General features: G+C 40.8%; 1 protein-coding gene across 1 annotated transcript; it reads left to right on the top strand.

Moving 5' to 3' along the window:
• Positions 1-861: 861 nt before the first annotated feature.
• Defb1 (defensin beta 1) lies at positions 862-18,730 on the top strand. Its single transcript, XM_052751779.1, has 2 exons — positions 862-963; positions 14,645-18,730. The coding sequence occupies exons 1-2, from the start codon at positions 903-905 to the stop codon at positions 14,791-14,793; spliced, it is 210 nt and encodes a 69-aa protein (XP_052607739.1). The 5' UTR covers positions 862-902; the 3' UTR covers positions 14,794-18,730.
• Positions 18,731-20,061: the final 1,331 nt, after the last annotated feature.

The raw sequence follows: 20,061 nt of genomic DNA, 5'->3' as shown, positions 1-20,061 counted from the left end.
AATGATAAAAAAAAAAAACCATTCTCAGCTGGGAAAAAAAACGCTGCTCTTACATGTTGGGCAGAGGCATTTACTGTTGCTTATAAATAAGATCCTTCGTAATATTCTAGGAAATCTGCTTATAGATTTGCACTGGAAATTCTATGGAAAATAAGATATTTTAAAATGGTACAATAACTGAATATTTAGAGCCTAGCTAAGCATACACCAGGTGGAAAGTTGCTCCTCCCTGGACTTAACTCAGATGCTTTTCTGGAGAGCCAGAGTCGGAAAACCCCAGGAAGAGGTGCCCAATTGGAAACACTAGCTTGTTAGAGCCTTCAGGGAGTAAGGTCTGAATGCAGAGACATGAGAAAGCAACCCCCACTGCTGCTTCCATCCCAGCAATCAGCTCACCATCGTGCCAGGAGAAGATAAACCCTGAGCACTGTAAAGGGAAACAACTAAACATAAAGGAACCACAGCAGCCCGGAGCCACAGAGTCACCTGTTTGGGTTACTGGGCTTCTCACAAGCTCTCTGAACCTATCTAACCCAAGAGGTCCTGATAGGGCTGCCTCGCAAAGAGTCTCTTAGAATCTCAACCTGAGAATCAGGACAGACTTGACAAGAGATGCCTATGCCCATTATCCAGGCTGAAGAATAAAATCCAGCTAGAGCTGAGGAGAGGTAATGAGCCCACGGGACTTGGACTCTTCTCAGGGCGAATGCCATGAGATGTCATTAGAACTGCACTGTGGTTTGCAACGCCTCCCTTCAGCTTATTTATGAGGTTATGCAACCAGTGTTCCTATAAAAAAAACAAGCTCACTCAGGCTTCCGGAAGCATCTGTCAGCTCAGCTACCTGGGAGTCTCTTGTCCTCTCTGCACTCTGGACGCTGGCTGCTGCCGCCGCTGCCACCATGAAAACTCATTACTTTCTCCTGGTGATGTTATTTTTTCTCTTCTCCCAGATGGAGCCAGGTAAGCCTTGGGAACTTGTTGATGGCCCTGACTGGGACTGGGGACACAGAGGCTAAGGGGGAACAGGTAATAGCTATCTCCTGGTTTTGCAAGCCTAGTGACAGGAGAGCCTCCTGAGTGGCCTGTGGTCAACTGCTGGGCAGCAGCAAAATGAGCCTGGTAAGGAATTCACAGTGAGTAGTTGGTATCTTCCAGCCGTGATGTTTGTCCCTAGAATCTGAGATAGGTCTTGTGTGGGAGTCTGCTTTGCCTGTGCTACGATTCTTCCACTGAGAAACAAGCTTTTTGATCCAGGGAGACACACACTAGCCTCACCTGGGTCCCGGGGTGGAGCATCTCTGAGTATCCCGCTTCAGGCAAAGTGCCACTGCCCCTTCACCAGGCCAGCTCAGCCAGTTGTAAATGCCTGTAAATGCCAGGTAAGCAGTCAAAAGATGACAGATGACCTTTCACATTTCCCCAGTAGCCACATTCTTCTGGCAAGGAGATTTTACCCATCAAATGCAAGGGGCTTCACATCTGTCCAGAGGATGCTCAGACTGTCTAGACCACAGCAGCCTATCCCTGACATGGGAGACAGGACCCTGAAGTAGTGATTAAGGACATATTTTCCCCCCAAAGTCATCTCTCAGGGTAACATTGAGAAAGTCATGTGTTTCTGAGCTTTATTTCCATATTTGTATTAGGAGGGTCCTGGGGAAGGAATTTTTAGTTGTGAGATTCTCTGGAAAATCCTGTTTTGTTTTCCTCTAGGCTATCATGCTAGCCTCTGGAGGTGTGTGTTTCAAAATAGTTATGCCCCAATTTTCCCATGTGAAATCTGGATCCAGGTGCATTCTTAACATACTGTTTTTCATGGTGAGGTAATGGCTCATTAGAGAGGTAAAGAAATGCATTTAATAAGTTACACTTTTTTAGGGTCTAAGAAATGCCAGTACATGCCACAGTGCATGTTATTTGACACACTTGTCTTGGCACGCATTGGGGGTGGGGTGGGAATGCTTTCACTGAGTAAGAAGGAGACATTTTCTTCTTGTGGCCCAAATTCAAGAAAATTTAAAAGCATATTTTTGAGAATAAAGACTTATTTGTCTACTATTCTAAATATGATGCTAGGCAGCTCATTCAAACCATGGAAATAGGACCACCTCTCAAGGGTAGGCAGACTCAGCCATATTTCCTGATCCTTCGTTATAAGAATGGATCCAGGAATACTTACCAGGGTTGCTAGAAATTCCTAGGTACAGCCACTCTACTGCATTCTTTTAGGATACAAATATCCTTTCTGTATAATCTGTCAGTACAAGAATTCTCTAGCCACCTCTCTGGAAATAGTAAAGAGCAGAGACTATCTCATGCCTAAAGCCAATATGGTGATGTTCCGATCACTCTAAGGGTCCCAAGGGCCAAGAAGGACCACTGAAGAACACCTAGTGCACTGCAAGGTTCTATTTGACCACAGGGAAGGATGCTGTCTAGAAAAAGTATTTTCCTCTGGGGTTAATATGCTGGCCTGGTCCTTATGCTCTAGGTGGGGAGGAAGAATGAAACTCCTCAGGTATCTTTGCATTAACATGTAGGTTCCTGAGAGTCTCCAGAGCCAAGCTGCAGGTTGATCTTGCATGTATTTGTCATAGGTTTTGGAGTGTGAATTTTGAGAGTTCTTGTTTTGCTTTGTTTGGATACAGCCATAGATTGTAGGTAAAAATCATGTAGGTTTGTAACACACCGCATGCTGTTTTGGGGAACGCATATACTACGAAACAGTTAGGTCTAGCTAGATACTGTACCCATCACCTCAGGCATTCGCAGTCATTGTCAGCTCAGTTGCTTTGTTCCTTCTGGCCACACTCTTTCTAGAACTACACTGTCTGCTGAACTCAGTTTAGTGTGGAGGGTGCTGGCTTCTGTTTCTGGAAGGCTGTATGGCCCTGGTCTGATTTCATGTCCCATCTGAACCCTCACAGGCACCATCCCCACCATTTGTTTCTGGCAGAGTCCTTAGACCTTCTATTGTCCAAATGGTCCACAGGACTCCACAAGACAGGACCATCTAGTTGACCAGCCTGTTTTCCTGGGAGATAAAGAAATGGGCTCCCCACTATCTCCCTGTACAAATAGTCTGTGAAAACAGAATGATGTCAACATAACAAGATCTCAGCCTAGGTCTTTGGAAACCAAGGGTGATTGAGGCTGCCACTGAGTAAATACTTAGTGAGAAACAAACATGTACAGCTATTGTCAGGGGAAGGAGGAAGAGCCATAGAGAGAGAGAGGTCTCCAACTGTCTATAAACCTTCAACTCTAGAGGAAAACACAGCCCAAAATCTAACTATACAAGTGAGTAACTCTATCTGCCCTGGGAAATGCTGCTGGGTTCAGCTGCCAAGAGACCTTGTAAGGAGATAACCTCCTCTGAGACATCAAGAAAGGCTTCTCTAAAGAGATTGAGATAGAAGGAGAAACAGAAGTCATTTGGTGGACATCATGTTCCAAACACTACTTCTTTCTCAGCAGTTAATAATGGCAATATGCCATTATTAGATAATATGAGATAATAACTCTGAGATGCCTGGCTGCTGAGGACATTGTATGTGACAGGCGAGAAAATAGATGGCATATATAAAAAGTTGGAGAAAAACAAATCAATAGGACATTTACATTAAGTCCTCATAATATTTCCAAGATGGATATAGAATCAATATCTACATTTTATGGATAAACAACCGTAGGTCAGGAGTTCAGTCCCAGACCTCAGCTCTCCTATGTCTTCACAGGGACTCTCAAGGCTTGGAGGTAAAGCGGGGTTATGTAAGGAGGCACTGAGAGAGGGGATGAAAATCCTATCAGCAAATCTATAGATAGTCAGGGCCAGATCAAGATGCTTTATGAGGTAGGACACATCTGGGGTGGGTTGGGACAGGGAAAAAATGGAAAATAGCTTTCTGAGACGCTGACTTGTCTGGAGACTGACTACAGACCAGTCCAAGGTGACATCGGGCAGTCACTAGGAACTCCTACCATCAAAGCCATGCTTCTTCCTATTGCACCTGTGACAATTAATTAAAGGTCAAAGAATTAACCCAGCCTACCAATACAGGCATTCACAGCTCCACAAGCTCTTCCCTTCCTTCCCCGAAAACTCTAGGCACAACCCTGCTAGGTTAGGCCTATTGCCTAGACTGAAATAGGAAAATGACTCCAGGTACTAGCATTGTGTGACCTCAGTTACCACCCTTTCCTCTCAAGTGTCTCATCCAGAAATCTCCACCCTGATCTGATTGTCCTAATTTTTTCTGTCTCTTCCAATTCCCATAAAAGCTTTCAGTAATAGAAATCTACCTGCTATCATCTCCATATTCTATCTAGAAACCACACATTCCATTAGCTCAAAAACAAAACAAAACAAAACAACAACAACAAAAAAAAAACCCACACAAACCAGCCATACAGCCTCCACATCGGGTTGGAGAGGGCCCCTAGTTAGCAAAATATAGGGTTCAACAGGCATACTCCAAAGCCACATCAAAACAACACCATATGTTTTGATTTTCAGCTATAGGGACGGCTTTGCGGGTGTCATCTGAGTGTCCCAGGATATCTTCCACATGGGGACTATGCCAGGCCTGCTCGATAGATCTTTTTATGACTCAGACAGGTTGATGACAAGAACACACATCCACTCAGATCCCCGACCTTGTGTCCTTTCACTCACTCCCAAGATCCCTGAAGAGGTCCTCAGACACACATCCCCTCTCAAGAGGAGTCTAGATGGGCAGCGCATTCAAGCTCCATGAAGTTGGAGAGAGGTGCTGCTGAGGACTGAAGCTGGCCTTGGGTTTCCCACTGCACAGGGTTATCGGGAGCTACTTGAATTCAGAAGAGAGACTGACTTGTGTCTAAGCTGGTTTACAGTTTTGTTGCTTTTTCGGGAGTGGCAAGTGTAGTTGATGACCCTCCTCTTCTCATGCCTCCACTCATGACTTCACAAACACCCCACCTCCAAGGCAACGTCGACTTTTCTTTTAACACCTCCGATTGAAGGAACCTGCTTCTTCCTGGGCCCTTCCCCAACATGCTGGCAGCCAATTTCCTTGTCCTGACCTGGAGAAAGACTTTCTCTCAATAGCAAAATAGCAAGGATTCTGACAGGCTGCTTTCTTGCCTATGATTGATATTCAGTCTCTGCTCCACAGTCAGGGTCACAGTGTGGGTACACAGTCACCATGGGTACACAATGTGGGTACACAGGAAAATCCAAATGGTTCCCCTACATCTGAGTTTCTTTTTCACATTCCACATTCACTCTATCCCATGGCCCTGACCTCTCTGTGGGTGTGTGTTTCAACACTAAGTCTACCTGTAGATCTGGCAGGAGAGATGGGTGAATTGGGGCCTTAATTTTTACCAACCGTTGTCCTTTGGCAATCCATTCCACTTCAGCCTGAAGGTATTTTACTCTAAAAATTTTCATCTTTTCATCAGAAATTCTTCAATATTCATTTGCATTTTTTAAAACTTCACAATTGCCTATAATTACACCATACTATCACAGAGTCTCCCCTGCAGGGCTCAGGGTGTATTTGTTTATTTATTAGGGTTTTTTTTATTTAAGGAATTCTTTTATTCATTTTACATACCAACCACAAATCCCCCTCTTATCCCTCCTCCCGCTCCCACCCAGCCCTCCTCATCCGCTCCTCCAAAAGGGTAAGGGCTCCCATGGGGAGTCAGCAAAGCCTGGTACATTCAGTTGAGGCAGGACCAAACCCCTCCTCCCTTCATCAAGGCTGAACAAGGCGTCCTACTATAGATAATGGGCTCCAAAATTCCAGTTCATGCACCAGGGATAGATCCTGATCCTACTGCCAGGAGTCCCTCAAACAGACCAAGCCACACAACTGTCTTCGTATGCAGAAGCCTAGTCCGGTCCCATGCAAGCTCCACAACTGTTTGTCTAGAGTTCGTGAGTTCCTTCTAGCTTATTTCATCTGTCTCTGTAGATTTCCCCACCGTGATCTTGACCCCCCTCCCCTTGCTCATACAATCTCTCTTCCCTCTCTTCTACTGGACTCCCAGAGCTCTGCTTGGTGCTTGGCTGTGAATCTCTGCCTCTGCTTCTACCAGTTACTAGATGAAGGCTCTAGCTTCTCTGGCGTATTTAAAGCAGAGAAACTGAGAACACAAATCCCGACATCTGCAGCCTAATCAGTGCATGTTCATTCTCAGATTTCAACTCTCCCTGTATCTTAGTTCCCCAAAGTCTCCTTAAGAAAACTTATTTTCACAGATCTCTTATATAAAAACCAAAGATCACACTCAGTCTTTTAATATATCTTCTTCATTCATCCTTTTGGTCATCCTTCCTTGAATCCTTAAGCATCTGCCCTACACTAGGTCATGGTTGGCCTCAATGGCATGAAAGGTCCTTGTCACTTCTTTCTGCTGCAGATTTACTATGTGTTAATTGCATGAAACCAACCCTACTCCGCTCACTGCCGCAAACTGTTTTCCTCCCTCCCCCATTCCCCTCCACGGTCCTCGAGACATATTTTGTTCCTCATTTCCTAGTAGAGAATCACTTTTGCTGTTTCATCAGCCAACACCTATTGTGGTACTTGACTAGAAAAGTTTCTGCGATTTTAGGACACTGAGACAAGTTGACAGGAAGGCCAGGAGTCACGATGTTAGCTATGGAACAGAATAGAAAGTAGTACAATCCTGATGTCCAGAAAAATGAAACATTGCTATCCCATTTGGGGGATGATTAACTTGACTTAAGTCCCATGACAGGTGGTAAGGTGGGAGTGGAGAGATGAACGTCACTAGAATGTATTAAACAAAAACATGAAATTGTCAAAGAATGTATTAATAATTAAAGAATAATTACTGGGTGGAAATTTAGGATGTCAGGCATAAAAGGCAAGATTGTACATCATATTTACACAAAATTAAATTGTTGTGAGTTTATGGTAATACACTTGAAAATTTAGATAAAACAGAAAAATTGCTAGAAACATCAAACTCATTGATACAAATTCCCTATGTAAGTCTCAGTTCAGTTGAGATGACAATGGAAATGTACCATACTACCTTCTCAGCTGTGCCAGAGAACATTGCTCCAAAGTTCATCGCTGTCCATTCATAGCAGATACCTACAGATCTAGACTGCTGCTGTGTGATGGATGGCATAGACAACATTCAGAGACTCTTTAGTGAAGAAATGTGAACTTTCTCCCCCAAACTGATAGCAAAAAAAATTGCAAACCAGAACATGTCTTTTTACTCACTTTGTTTTGTATAGATATTTTAGTTGGTATAGTTTACTTTTGTACAGCCATCTGAAGATCATTTGAAGGACAGTCCATCTTCTTGAGAGCCGATATGGCAGAAACATGACTTTTGGGATTTGGCTGAGTTTGATTTGGTTGTGATGGGATAATGGTCAACTCATTCACTCTCTCTGAGCCTCAGTTTCCCTATCTACAAGTTAGGTAAAGCAATGTATTCCTTAGATGGCTAGAACAACTTTAATTTATTAATCAACCATGAAAGGAAAAGTGAGCAGCCTTGGGGTATGAGAACTGGGGAGATCTGATGATCTAGGCTCCTCAGTTGCCAACTTGAGAGGTGTGGTGATCTGTGACAGGACATATAAGAAACTTGTTCTAGGACAGAGTGTAACTAGAAAACTGGCGTTATTCTAACTATACAAAGTAACTGGTTCTGTTGTGTCATTTCCATACATACATACGGTGTCCTGTGATTATACTCAAAGCCTATGACTCTTCCTAATCTTCCCTCACTGTTTCCCCTTCTACATCCTCAATAGCACCATCCTCATTCCCATGGGCCCTCACACTACATATAAGAGACAACATCTAATACTTAACATTTGTAGGACTGGCTTCTCTCAGTACATGACAGTCTGGCTCCATACATCCTAGGTTTGAATCCAGCACTTCAAAAAATATATTCCTATAAAGTTGAGTTATTTTCTAGTTTACAGTTCCTAGAATAAATTATAAATGTGCAGCCAAATCTGGATACACACTGTTCATAAACATTTGACATGTATAGATGAAATATTTCTAACATTTACAGGATTGGATCATACTACTAAGGCATATTTGGAGTATTTACCTAGTCCATTAGACATTAGGAGAAATCACAGATAAAATACTCTCCAGAGAGTGGAAACATCTCTGTCTTTAAAACATATGTAGAAAGTATAATTCCATAAATGCCAGAGCAAATTACTATGGAGTTCAATAATTTTAATGATGTACAATGAACCAAAATTAAGTTTTTTGAGAAAATTTAAAAAGCCTGACACTAAGTTCATAGCTCTTTGTACCCTTAATATAAGAGATGATTAAAACTACAGAGATAATTAGTTCCTGCCTTTTCAAGCTAGTGTGTATTAAATATACAACACAATGGGGGTCGTATTACATTTCCATTCATGAATATCATGGACTTTGATCAAATTCACCCCTTCATCACCCTATCTTTATCCTCACTCTCCCATATAATATTCCTAATCCCCTTTCTTCTTCTTCAGGCACCCATTTATGCCCCCAGGTTCCATATAGGAGAGAACATCCATGATGCTTGATTCTGAGTCTGGCTTATGCCTCTCGCTCTGATACTCATCACTTCTATCCTTTCTCTGTATGGTGCTTTCTCTCTCCATTACGGCAGAAGAGAACTCCACCATGTACACTCACCTGTTTAAGGACATCTAAGATGGTTCCATGCCTTGGCTACTGTGAATAGTGCCTGAAGTAGCATGGATCTGCAGGTACCTCTGTGATGTGCTAACTTACATGCTACAGGTGCACACCCATGGCTAGTATAGATGACATCACACAGTAGTTCTAGTGTTACCTTTTTGAGGATACTCCATGCTCATTGTCATGGTGTCTGCACTACTTTGCATTCCCTCTGGAAGTGTGTGCTCTTCCTCTTTTCCTGTGTTCTCCCAGCATTGCTTGTTTTTTGTTTGTTTGGTTGGTTGGTTTGGTTTTGGTTTTGGTTTTTCGAGACAGGGTTTCTCTGTGTTGCTTTGTGCCTTTCCTGGAACTCACTCTGTAGCCCAGGCTGGCCTTGAACTCACAGAGATCCGCCTGGCTCTGCCTCCCGAGTGCTGGGATTAAAGGCGTGTGCCACCACCGCCCGGCCCAGCATTGCTTGTTTATCTTTTCTTGATGAAAGTCAATTTGACAATAGTGACATGGGATCTCAGTGTTGTTTTGATTTGCATTTCCCTAGTGAATGAAAAGTTTAGCAGGTGTGTGTGTGTGTGTGTGTGTGTGTGTGTGTGTGTGTGTGTGTGTGTGTGTGTAATTAGTATTTTGTCCTTTTTCATTGGAAAAGAATCTGTTTAATTCATTTATCCATTAATTTCCTGTTATTTTCTCTTTTGGCATTTAACTTTTGGTGTTGAATTGGATATTACCTTTTCAGGATATTACCCCTCGGCTAGATGAACAGTTGCCAATGCCTTTCTCTGACTTGGCAGCTGTCTCTTAAATCTGTTGCTTTCTCTGCTGGGCCCAAGCTTTGCGATTGCGTGAAACCCTACTTACCAAGCATGGGCTACTATTTCCTGAGCTACTGAAGTCTGTTGTGTTGCCTTGGTGACCAAATATACAGCGTGAACAGTGTGAAAGAAGGAATACTCATTGTGACTGAGAGCTTTAGACAGCTCCACCCATGGACACCAGGCCTCACAGTGGGGGAGGAGCATGTGGTGAAGAAGCTCCTTTGCCTCATGGCAAGTAGGAACCAAGAGACAGACAGGAGGGGACGGGGAAAAGATGCTATCTGCTACCTGTGACCTGCTTCCCTCATCTCTTAAAGATTCCAGAATTCCAAATCAGCCATGAACTAGAGAGTTGATTCTTAAAACACCAGCCTTTTGATGGACATTTGATGGCCGAGTATCACTAAATGCTAGTCAGAAAGTCTCTATATTTTATCTTTACATGTCTTCCTTATGTTTATTGAGTCACTTCAAAGTTTTAAGTCTAATATCAAGGTCTTTGTTACACTCCAGGTCAATTTTTGTAAAGACTGAGAGGCAGGAATCAAGTCTTCTACATGTGTGTTTTCAGTGTTCTCAGCATCAGTTACTGAAGCCTTGGGCAAGGTGTTCTGTCACGGTGATAGAAAAGTAACCAAGATATCAGGCCTTCCTCACCATGATGGACTCTATCTCTCTCTGAAGCAATAGGACAAAATGAACCCTCTTCCTTCCTTACACTGTTTATTGTCATGACATCCTATCACAGCAACAGATAAGTCACTTATAGTGAAGTTGGTACCAGGATAGTGGAGCTATTGACATGAAGAACATGGTCATGTCATATTTCTGAAGAGTATGAGAGAATTTGGAACTTTAGACTAGAAAAGTCACTGAATTCTGTATCCTGAGTTAAATGAGCTGTTCTAGTGGAATCCTGGGGCAATTCAAAATTCTGAAATTCTGAAAGAAATTCAGACAGTGGAGGCCTTGGCTCATGAGTTTTCAGAGGGGAAAATGATTCAAACTGTACCTGAGCTAGAGGTCATTCATAAAATTTTGTCAAAGAATCTGGTTGCATTCTGTCCATGACCTGAGAATTTGTGTGAGGCTAAATTGAAAAGTGATGTATTCCCCATGGGAGGCCTTGCCTTGGAGGAGGTGGGAATGGGGGGTATGTTGAGGGGAGAAGCAGAGGGGGTGGGAAGAGGGAGGAGAAGGGGATCTGCAACTGGTATGTAAAATGAATAGAAAATTTCTTAAAAAGAAAAAAAGTGATTGATTGATTTGTTATTGTTGTTGTTAGGAAATTTTAACATAAGACAGGGTTGAGTCTGTGGCATGGTTATTAATTATGACAGTTATGCAGCTCTACAATCAACAGGGACAACACACATGGTAGGAAAAAATAAAAATGTGCAGTTTGGAAAGAAAAGGTCACCGGGAAATCTAAGACTTCCATCATGTACTAAAAAAGAGTTTGCATTGTTAAAGAAAAGCTGTGTGATCTGCACAAGAACAACAGGAAAGGTTCTCCAAGGGGCAAGTCCACACTCAGATGGGCGTCCATGTTATGAGAGAACTGTATTCAGAAGCTTCTACAACTGAAGTCCAAGTGGCTAGGGACCATCTCAAGCTGGAAGCAGACCTTGATAGTGTTGTCCATGTGGTACTTGTTTTGAAGACAAGAACTATGGAAGATGAAGGGGGTCATGGGTTTTTTCCTCTGCAGTTTTAGAGAACTGAAGAGACCAGGTAATGTGCACCAGGGTTAGATTTCCTTCAGGGAATCCCCAAGGGGCCATTGCATGAGGCTGTCATAGTGAAGCCTGGGTTGTGGCTGAGATCCCAAGATGTGTGAGATGCCAGAACCAGGAGGTATCTGCCAAGGAGAATTGCATACAGGAAATGGAATAAAAAAAAATCAGCCTAAGAGAAAAATGTAGATTGCAGGCAACAAAGCTGGAGGGTCAGTTCCATCTAACCTATTGAAGCTGAGGTTCTTAGATGCTGTACATGGGCCAACAGAATTTGATTTTACCATGATAGTTTTCAGTTTTGCTTTGGTCTAATCTTTCCTTGCCATGCCCATATTCCTACATTTTGGAATGGAAATATATATTCTGTTGAATGTTGAAAGTGTGTGATTTGTTTTGTAATTTTTACAGAGGTCACAGTTAAGAGATTGCCTTGGGTCTCAGAAGAGACTCTGGATATTGGAACAGTGTTGGGACTGTTAAAGACTATGAGGACTTTTGAAGTTGGATTAAACGCATTCTCATCATGAGATGGCCCTGAGGCTTAAGAGGCCATGGGGAGAATGTTGTGGTTTGAATAAGAAATGGGGGAAGGTATTATAAACTTTGTAGATGCAAATGAAGCTTAAACAACCAGTTATCGTAACCCATGAATATAGCAATGGACATTCTAAGGACATTTATAGCTATCAGTGCTTGCAATAAAAAAATAAGACCTCAAGTAAGGCTCATAAATCTGAATATAAGTAGATAGCACTCTTGGGGTTAGATTATGGAAGCTTCGGGAAGGGCAGCCCTGCTGGATGAAGAAGTCATGAGCTCCTGAGGGTTAATAGCCTCACTCCATTTCCTGTTCTGTCCCCCTGCTTCCTGTGTGATGAAATGTGATTAGTTGGTTCCCTGCTCCTGCTACCATGCTTTTCTTGACTGTAGCCAGGCCTTCCCCACTGTGATGGACTTTATCCCCAATCCCAGGACTATAAACCAAAATAAATCCCTTTCCACCCTAAGTTGCTTTTGGTCATGATATTTTATCACAGCAACAGAAAAGTAATTAGTAGAAGCAATATATTAAATAAGAATGATAGGAGTACATACAGTCATCTCCTTCCTGGTATTACAGGAAATGGTCTCAACTTTTCCCCATCCAGTATAATGTTGACTATGAGTTTGCCAAAACTCATAAACCTTGTTATGTGGAGGCATGATCCTTGTTTTCCTGGTTTCTTCGGGGTTTAAGCACAGTGATATTAAGTTTGCTCAAAGTCATTTTCTGCATCTGTTGTCAGGGTCATGAAAAAAAGCTTTTCCCTTCATTATATTTATGGGCTGCACTGTGCTTGTCTCACACATGCTGGACTACTCTTGCACACACAGAATGAAATAAACTTGATCATCATGTATTGACTTTTGAATGTGTTACTGAATTTAGTTTGCAAGGATTTTACTCAGAGTTTTTACTCTATGTTCATCAAGGAAATTGGTGTATAGTTTTCTTTTGTCATTGTGTGCCCTTATCTAATTTTGCATTGGTCTAATAACTACTTTGGATAATTAATTTGGAAATGTTCTTTTCCTTGTTTTATGGAATAGTGTGAGGTTCTGTAAATACCTGGTAGAATGCTATAGCAAATTTCACCAGTATTGAGCTTTTCTTTGTTGGGGGTAGAGTGACTACGCCTTGGGTCTCATTGCTCACTGTGAATCTATAGCATCTCAATTCAATGTTTATAGGTCAAATGTGTCTAAGAATCTATCCATTTCTTCTACATTATGTACTTCATGTCAGTATAATTCTCCAGGTATTCTGTAGTGGCCCTCTGGATATTAGAAGTATCTGATGTAATATTCCCTCATTCATTTCCAATATAATTGGCTTTAGTTTTCACTTTCTTTTGCTTCACTTTCTAGTTAATGTAGCTATAAATTCATCTATTTTGCTTATCCTTTCAAAGAAACAATTGTTTGTTTCACTGATACTTTGACTATTTCTTGGTTTAAAGTTCATTACTTTCAGCTCTGATTGACATTTATAATTTTATTTCCTTGTTATTAATTTAACTTTTGTGTTGATATTACTTTTTAATATCTCAAGGTTTGTCATTAGCTTAGTTGAGGTTTTATTTTTTATTGCAAGTACTGATAGCTATAAATGTCCTTAGAATTTCCATTGCTATATTCATGGGTTACAATAATTGGTTGTTTAAGTTACATTTGCCTCTATGAAGTTTATAATACCTTCCCCCATTTCTCCAATAACATACTGATTTTTCAAAAGCAAACGTCATATTTTTCAGTATATTCATGTGTTTATACCTTTCTCTTGTAGATAATTCCTAATTTTATTCTATTGTAATCTGATAAGATACAAACATATTTTAACACTTATTTGTTAAAACCTGTTTTGGGTATTTTAGAGCCTTGAAATGGAATAGTATATGACTGTCCTTACAATCACTGAATCTGTGTTACAATTACTCTGAAGTTTCTGTGTTCATTTTTGTCTGGGATATTTCTACTAACACTAAGGTACTGATATCATCCATTAGCACTGAATCTTGACATCTCTCTCTCTCTTTATGCCCAATAGTGTTTGCATTATGAAATTGGATCCACAAAAATGATGAATAAATATTTACAATCATTACATCTTTCTTTTACAATTTTTTGAGATTTTCATGAGTACTGTATTTATATCTTGTCTACCCCAATCTTTCTTCTTCCAATTCTTCCCACATTCCCACACTCCCTCTCAAATTTATCACTTCTTCTTTGAGGTGATAAGTTATTTGATTTTTATCACCCAACACAACCTGCTCAGTTGATTCAGTGTTGTTTATATGTATATATGCTTAGTGCTGGGTAACCTATCATGGGCTCATCCCTGGAAAAAGACTCACTCTGCCTCTCTCAGCAGCCATTAACTGTCTATAGCTCTTCATCTATGAGTGGGGCCTTATGAGATTTCCCCCATCCATGTTGTAATGGCAACTGATGTTGCTATCATATAGGTCTTGTTTAAGCAACTATAATGTTAAGATTTCACAATGCAGCTCACTGTTGCATATTGAATAATCAGGATATATATATATATATATATATATATATATATATATATATATATATATATATTTTACAAAACCTGAATCATCTTCCCCTAGAAGCTATCAACTGTCAATAGTTCCTTGGTTATGAGTGGGGGCTTGTGAGCCCCCTCTTCATACTGGAATATTGAAGTGTGGCTTTCTTAGGGGTCTCAAGATTAATTTCATAACAATTGCCTGTAAGAGAGAAATCTCTTATGTGCTACCAGCTTCTCTGCCTTACCTTTACCAAACGTTCTCAAATCTTTGGCGTTACAGCTAAAAGTCTAAACATGTCTGCTTTCCCCTTGTAGGTGCTGGTATTCTCACAAGTCTTGGCCGCAGAACAGACCAATACCGATGCCTCCAACATGGAGGATTCTGCCTCCGCTCCAGTTGCCCTTCTCATACCAGACTACAGGGAACCTGTAAACCAGATAAGCCCAACTGTTGCAGGAGTTGACAGTGATTTGAAGAATGAACATAAAAGACAAGTGAGGGATAAACCATTAGTATTTTAATAAAAGAAATGTTTTCAAAGCCTATTTATATCAGATCAAAATGAATTCCATGTCTCAGTTTAGAAGAGGTTTTTAAAAGTGTAAGGCTGAAGTACAGGGATTAGAACAAGAGGTTGGAAAATCCAGAGCACCTGCCTGGCCCTGAGTAATGATGGTCACAATTTGAGTGGTGTCACTTTTATTTGATTTTTTATCACCAAACTATAAGCATCCAGTGCAGGAAGGTCACACAGAATTTTATAGTGATCACAGCTATCAGATCTCCTGGGGCCAAACAGGATACTCTTCCATGTTCTCAGCAGTCAGTTAAGTGAGGTTCCATCTGCAGATCCAGGACCGAGGTCTCTTCTTACAGGGTTTAGGGCAGTAATAAGTTGACCTTAGTATCAGAGCCTCATTTAAACTGTAAATTGTCCCATCAAAGGTCCTCCTTCGTGGGTATTGGCTGGATTCCCAGATCAGCAATTTAAAAAATATTTATGCACAGCTTTCAAGCCTAGCTGTCTATCACACATCTGTGTTAGGTCTGGGCCTTCTGTGGTTCAAGTCATCTCACTGCTGTGTCTACAGATGCCCACAAGTGGACAAAAGCAGCCATACAGTCAGTTTTCCCCAAAAATTCGTTTCCATCTCCTGATGGCACACATAATGCTGTTGTTTTCTTAATCTGCCTCTGACACTTTATCATCTACTCTTGGCAGGTAGAAGATAAATAAAGGGCACTTGTGGCTCTATTCCTCAGGCCAAAATGAAAGTCCCATTGCAAAAAGAATTTATTTAGCAGTCCACAGTAATATTCATCGATGAGATGATCTTTTCTGTAGAGAAAAGCTGAATAAGAAAGATGCTAGCATTGGAGAGGACATTGACTGGACTCAAACATACTCAGTAATACAGACACAGTGGTTTAAATCCATGCCTTTAATCTCTTCCTTTATATATATATACAAATACACACACACACACACACACACACACACACACACACACATATACACACACTTTGATCTATTAACTAGCCAAAGTTTGCATATATATGAACACATACTTTTGTCTGTTAACTGATATAAACCATATGTTTCTGGTTTTTTGTCTGAGAAATTATCTTCTCATACAAATGTGAAATGAAATTAAAGAGCCAAAGAGCAAGTCTTTGAGACTACTTATATTGACGAGAAATAAACACCATAGCAGATCATTACAATGGAAATAGAAAGCATTGTAATGGGAACAGACAAGGTGTGGCAAACCTTGGGCATGTTGAAGAGGGTGAAGCCGAGGGAAGATTTCACAAATAAAAACAAGGAAAATTACATCAAACAGTTCTGGGAAAATAAATTTTGGTGGCAATGAGCAACAAGAGTGGTCAGAACCCAGCCTTGAACACAGGATTGCTGGCAGTTGTCCTTTCATAGAAGGCCCCTCTGAAGAGTGCTGTGATGGTTCAGATGGTCACTATGAGAGTCTATTACGGTGATTAAAAGCAGGTTTGTGACTGAGAACTTTCCCATGACCTTCTGATTTCACTTGTATTTTGGTACGGTTGACAGAAGTGACTTAGTGACTTTTTAACTCTGACAACTATCACATTCTTCATAAACAATTAAAGCAAGAATTGTGACATCTTCTTTTTTAATATCACTCCCAAGACTCCATACTACACAATTCCACAGATGGTCCCTGGGTGAGGCCATTCTGAATTTTACATGGATTCTCTTTTCCATTTCAGTAGCCACACCCAACTCCACTTTGGCAGTCGCGTGTCGCTACTTGGTTTCTCACACCCTAGAACCAGTCAGCCTTGTCACATATTGGTTTCCAAATTTAGTGGCCACAGTTCCCACCATGGGTTCTGATCTACAACAAAGGAAAATGTTTGGCTCACTAAGGATACTTTGGCAACCTTCACAACCTGTTTCTCATAGCCATGGTGAAGAGACTGTCCTCTGGATCCTTCTAGTGTGAGTGTGTAGAGTGAGTAGAGAAGTATGGGTCCATTAGAGTTGCAAATCCGTGTTCATATTCCAATAACTCTAAGCCTCTTAACTCCTACCCTCCCATTAAACCAGGAAAAAAAAAATCATGTTTCCAATTTGCTTGTATTTTATCCACTTGTTTCACACAGTTAAAGTCCTCTCAGCTTCCTAAGTTATGGTAAACAAAATCTCTGCTTCTTAGGCTAATGGAAATATATCTGGAGGGGTCTAACGTGTTTACTTCATGATCCTATTCCTCCAGCACCTCTTTGGACACATATTTCCCTCACATTTGTTTGTATGGAATAGAAAATTGAAGTGACTTATTTGAAGAATGGTATGTTCCTCATGGGTGATGTTCTCTGCCTGGCCTCTAGTGTTCTGTGGTAACTAGTCTCATGATACATCTAGAATGAAAGAGAGGGAGGAAATATGCCTAAGAAATGCAGCCAGATCTTACAAGCTATCTGACTTAGAAGGTGTAGTCACCATTTCCTCAAGAACATCATTGCTGACTTTTTCTCAGGTGAGTGGCAGCATTTGTTCCTGTCATATAGATGACCAGAATTAGTTCAGTGTCTCCGGCTTCATGGGGACGTTGGTACAAGCACGTACTGTACCTTTAGGAAGACTGTCCATTTCTATTCGTTCTCTAGTAGAAACAGTAAACACGCTGTGAGTCTGGAAATTCATCTTACATTGTCCTCTGGCTCCTCCTGGGATGAGGTTCTGCATCTGGTTTTCATAAATTACAAACTAAAAAGTATCAGATAAAACATCAATCTAAACTGGATTAAATACTTAAATATGAAATATCAAGCTCTAAATTTACTTTTAAATGCTCCATAAGTCTGAACAATGGTTTCTTATGCATGACCTTAAAATATAGATTGCAATTTTAAAAAAATAGTAAACGGTTATTTTGAACAATTGGAGTAGCAAAAGACAGAGAGACAGAGAACACAAAGAGTAACAGAAAGTGTTTCCAAATCATACATAAAGGTGGCATAACACCACATTATCAAAGTAGCTACAACAACTAGGTAGAGCAACAAAAGCTAATTGAAAATTGACTAATTAGGGCTTAAGAGAGGGGTCAGTAGTTTAGAACACTCCAAGAGGACCTGCATTCGCCTCCCAGCGCCTATGTGGCAGCTCACAACAGTTTGTAACTCTAGTTCCACAGACCCAGGGAGGGGAAAAAGTGTCCTCTTCTGACCTTCTGGAAGCACCAGGCACCACACATGGTACTCAGACATATATCCAGGCAAAACACTCATGGACTAACATAAAATAAATAAATAAATATTTAAAAAATCAGCACAGCAGGGCCGGAGTGATGGCTCAGTATGTAAGACTTTCCTATGCAAGAATGAAGGCTTGGGTCTGGATCATGAGTACCCCATGTGAAAAAAAGCCTTGAGCCTCCACATGTGCTTGTAACCACAGCTCTGTAGGGAAGAGACAGAAGGAGTTCTGGAGATTGCCACCTGTCTTGGTTACTTTTCTATCGATGTGGTAAGACATCATAACCAATGAAACTTATAAAAGAGTTTAATTTGGGACTTACAGTTTCACAAGGTTAGAGTTCATGGCCATCGTGGCTGGAGCATGGCATCAGGCAGGCATTTCACCAAGCATGGTGCTGAAACAGTAGCTGAGAGCTCACATCTTGACACTCAACCTCAAGGCAAAGAGAGAGACAGTGGGAATGGCGTGAGTCTTTTGAAACCTCAACTCCTGCCCCAGTGATGAAGCTCCTCCTGCAAGGCCACACTTTCTAATCCTTCCCAAAAAGTTTGACCAACTGGGGAACAAGTACTCAAACCTGGGAGCAATCCTCATTCAAACCACTACACTAGCCTAGCTCTAGGTAAGGGACAGACTCTGTTTTTGAGGAATAAGTCAGATAATTATAGAGTAGTACAACCTTATCCTCCTCTGACCTCTGCATTGGCACACACACACACACACACACACACACACACACACACACACATACACACACACATGCTCACATACACACATGCACACACACTCCCTCATGCACATTTCCCCAAACACCCACATGAAAGAAAATGGGCCAGAAGACTTGATCAGACATTCTAAAAATAACATGGACAAATGGACAAGTGTTTCAGGAAATATTCTTAAAATCACTAATCATTAGTAAAATGCAAATTAAAGTTACAAGATATAAACTCTGTCTCATTATTTAAAAATGATGCATACATTGGTGGGAAAGAGGGAACCTTGGTATGATGTTGAGAATGTGGTTAGTGTAATTCTTAAATTTTATTTTAATTGATTAATATTAGTAGTAGTATATGCATGTGGCTTTGGATGTGTCTGAGAGCGAGATGTGAGGGTCTATGCATGCCATGATGCACATGTGTAAGCCAAAGGACAACACTGTGGACCCTTTCCTTCTACCTCTACATGGGCTTTTGAGATTGGTCTCAGGTTGTCAATTTGTATGGCAACTGTTTTTACATTCTGAGCCATTTATTTCCCCTAGTGTAACTTTTATAACCAACTATATGGAAACTTCTCAATAAACTACTGGTAAATTCTACTACAATGGTACGCTCTCACTTTTGTGTATTTGTGCAAACAAATGAAATATAGAAATGAAAGATATGTCTGCACTTGAATATTCATCACAACATTCTTCACAGTAGCCAAAATACAGAACCAGCATAGGTATGCATCATGGAAGACTGGATTAAGAAAAAAAAAATTCAAGACCAAATGGATCAAAGACCTCAACATAAATCCAGATACACTAAACCTGATAGAAGAGAAAGTGGGAAATAATCTTGAATACATTCACATAGGAGACAACTTCCTGAACAGAACACCAATAGCAGAGGCACTAAGATCAACAATTAATAAATGTGACCTTATGAAACTGAAAATGTTCTGTAAGGCAAAGGACACCGTCAATAGGACAAAATGGCAACCTACAGAATGGGAAAAGATCTTCACTAACCCTACATCTGACAGAGAGCTGATTTCCAAAACATTATAAAGAACTCAGGAAATTAGATATTAACAAACCAAATAATCCAATTAAAAAAATGGACACCAGGAAATTTGAAGGCAAATGGATAGAACTAGAAAAAAAATCATCCTGAGTGAGGGAACCCAGACTGAGAAAGACAAACATGATATGTAATCACTCATAAGTGGATATTAATTGTAAAATAAAGTATAACTATGCTACAATTTATA

Source organism: Peromyscus californicus, unplaced genomic scaffold, assembly GCF_007827085.1.
Source record: "Peromyscus californicus insignis strain IS unplaced genomic scaffold, ASM782708v3 Scaffold_23__1_contigs__length_62951481, whole genome shotgun sequence".
Taxonomy (NCBI): Eukaryota; Metazoa; Chordata; class Mammalia; order Rodentia; family Cricetidae; genus Peromyscus; species Peromyscus californicus.
The sequence above is the reverse complement of the archived record's forward strand: the minus strand, read 5'-3'. Positions and strand labels throughout refer to the sequence as shown.

What these genes read in the sequence shown, in the direction of transcription:
- Defb1 (XM_052751779.1), top strand. Translation starts at nt 903, where the DNA reads ATGAAAACTCATTACTTTCTCCTGGTGATGTTATTTTTTCTCTTCTCC. An exon ending in CTTCTCCCAGATGGAGCCAG is followed by an intron (nt 964 to 14,644) that starts GTAAGCCTTGGG and finishes TTCCCCTTGTAG; the next exon opens with GTGCTGGTATTCTCACAAGT.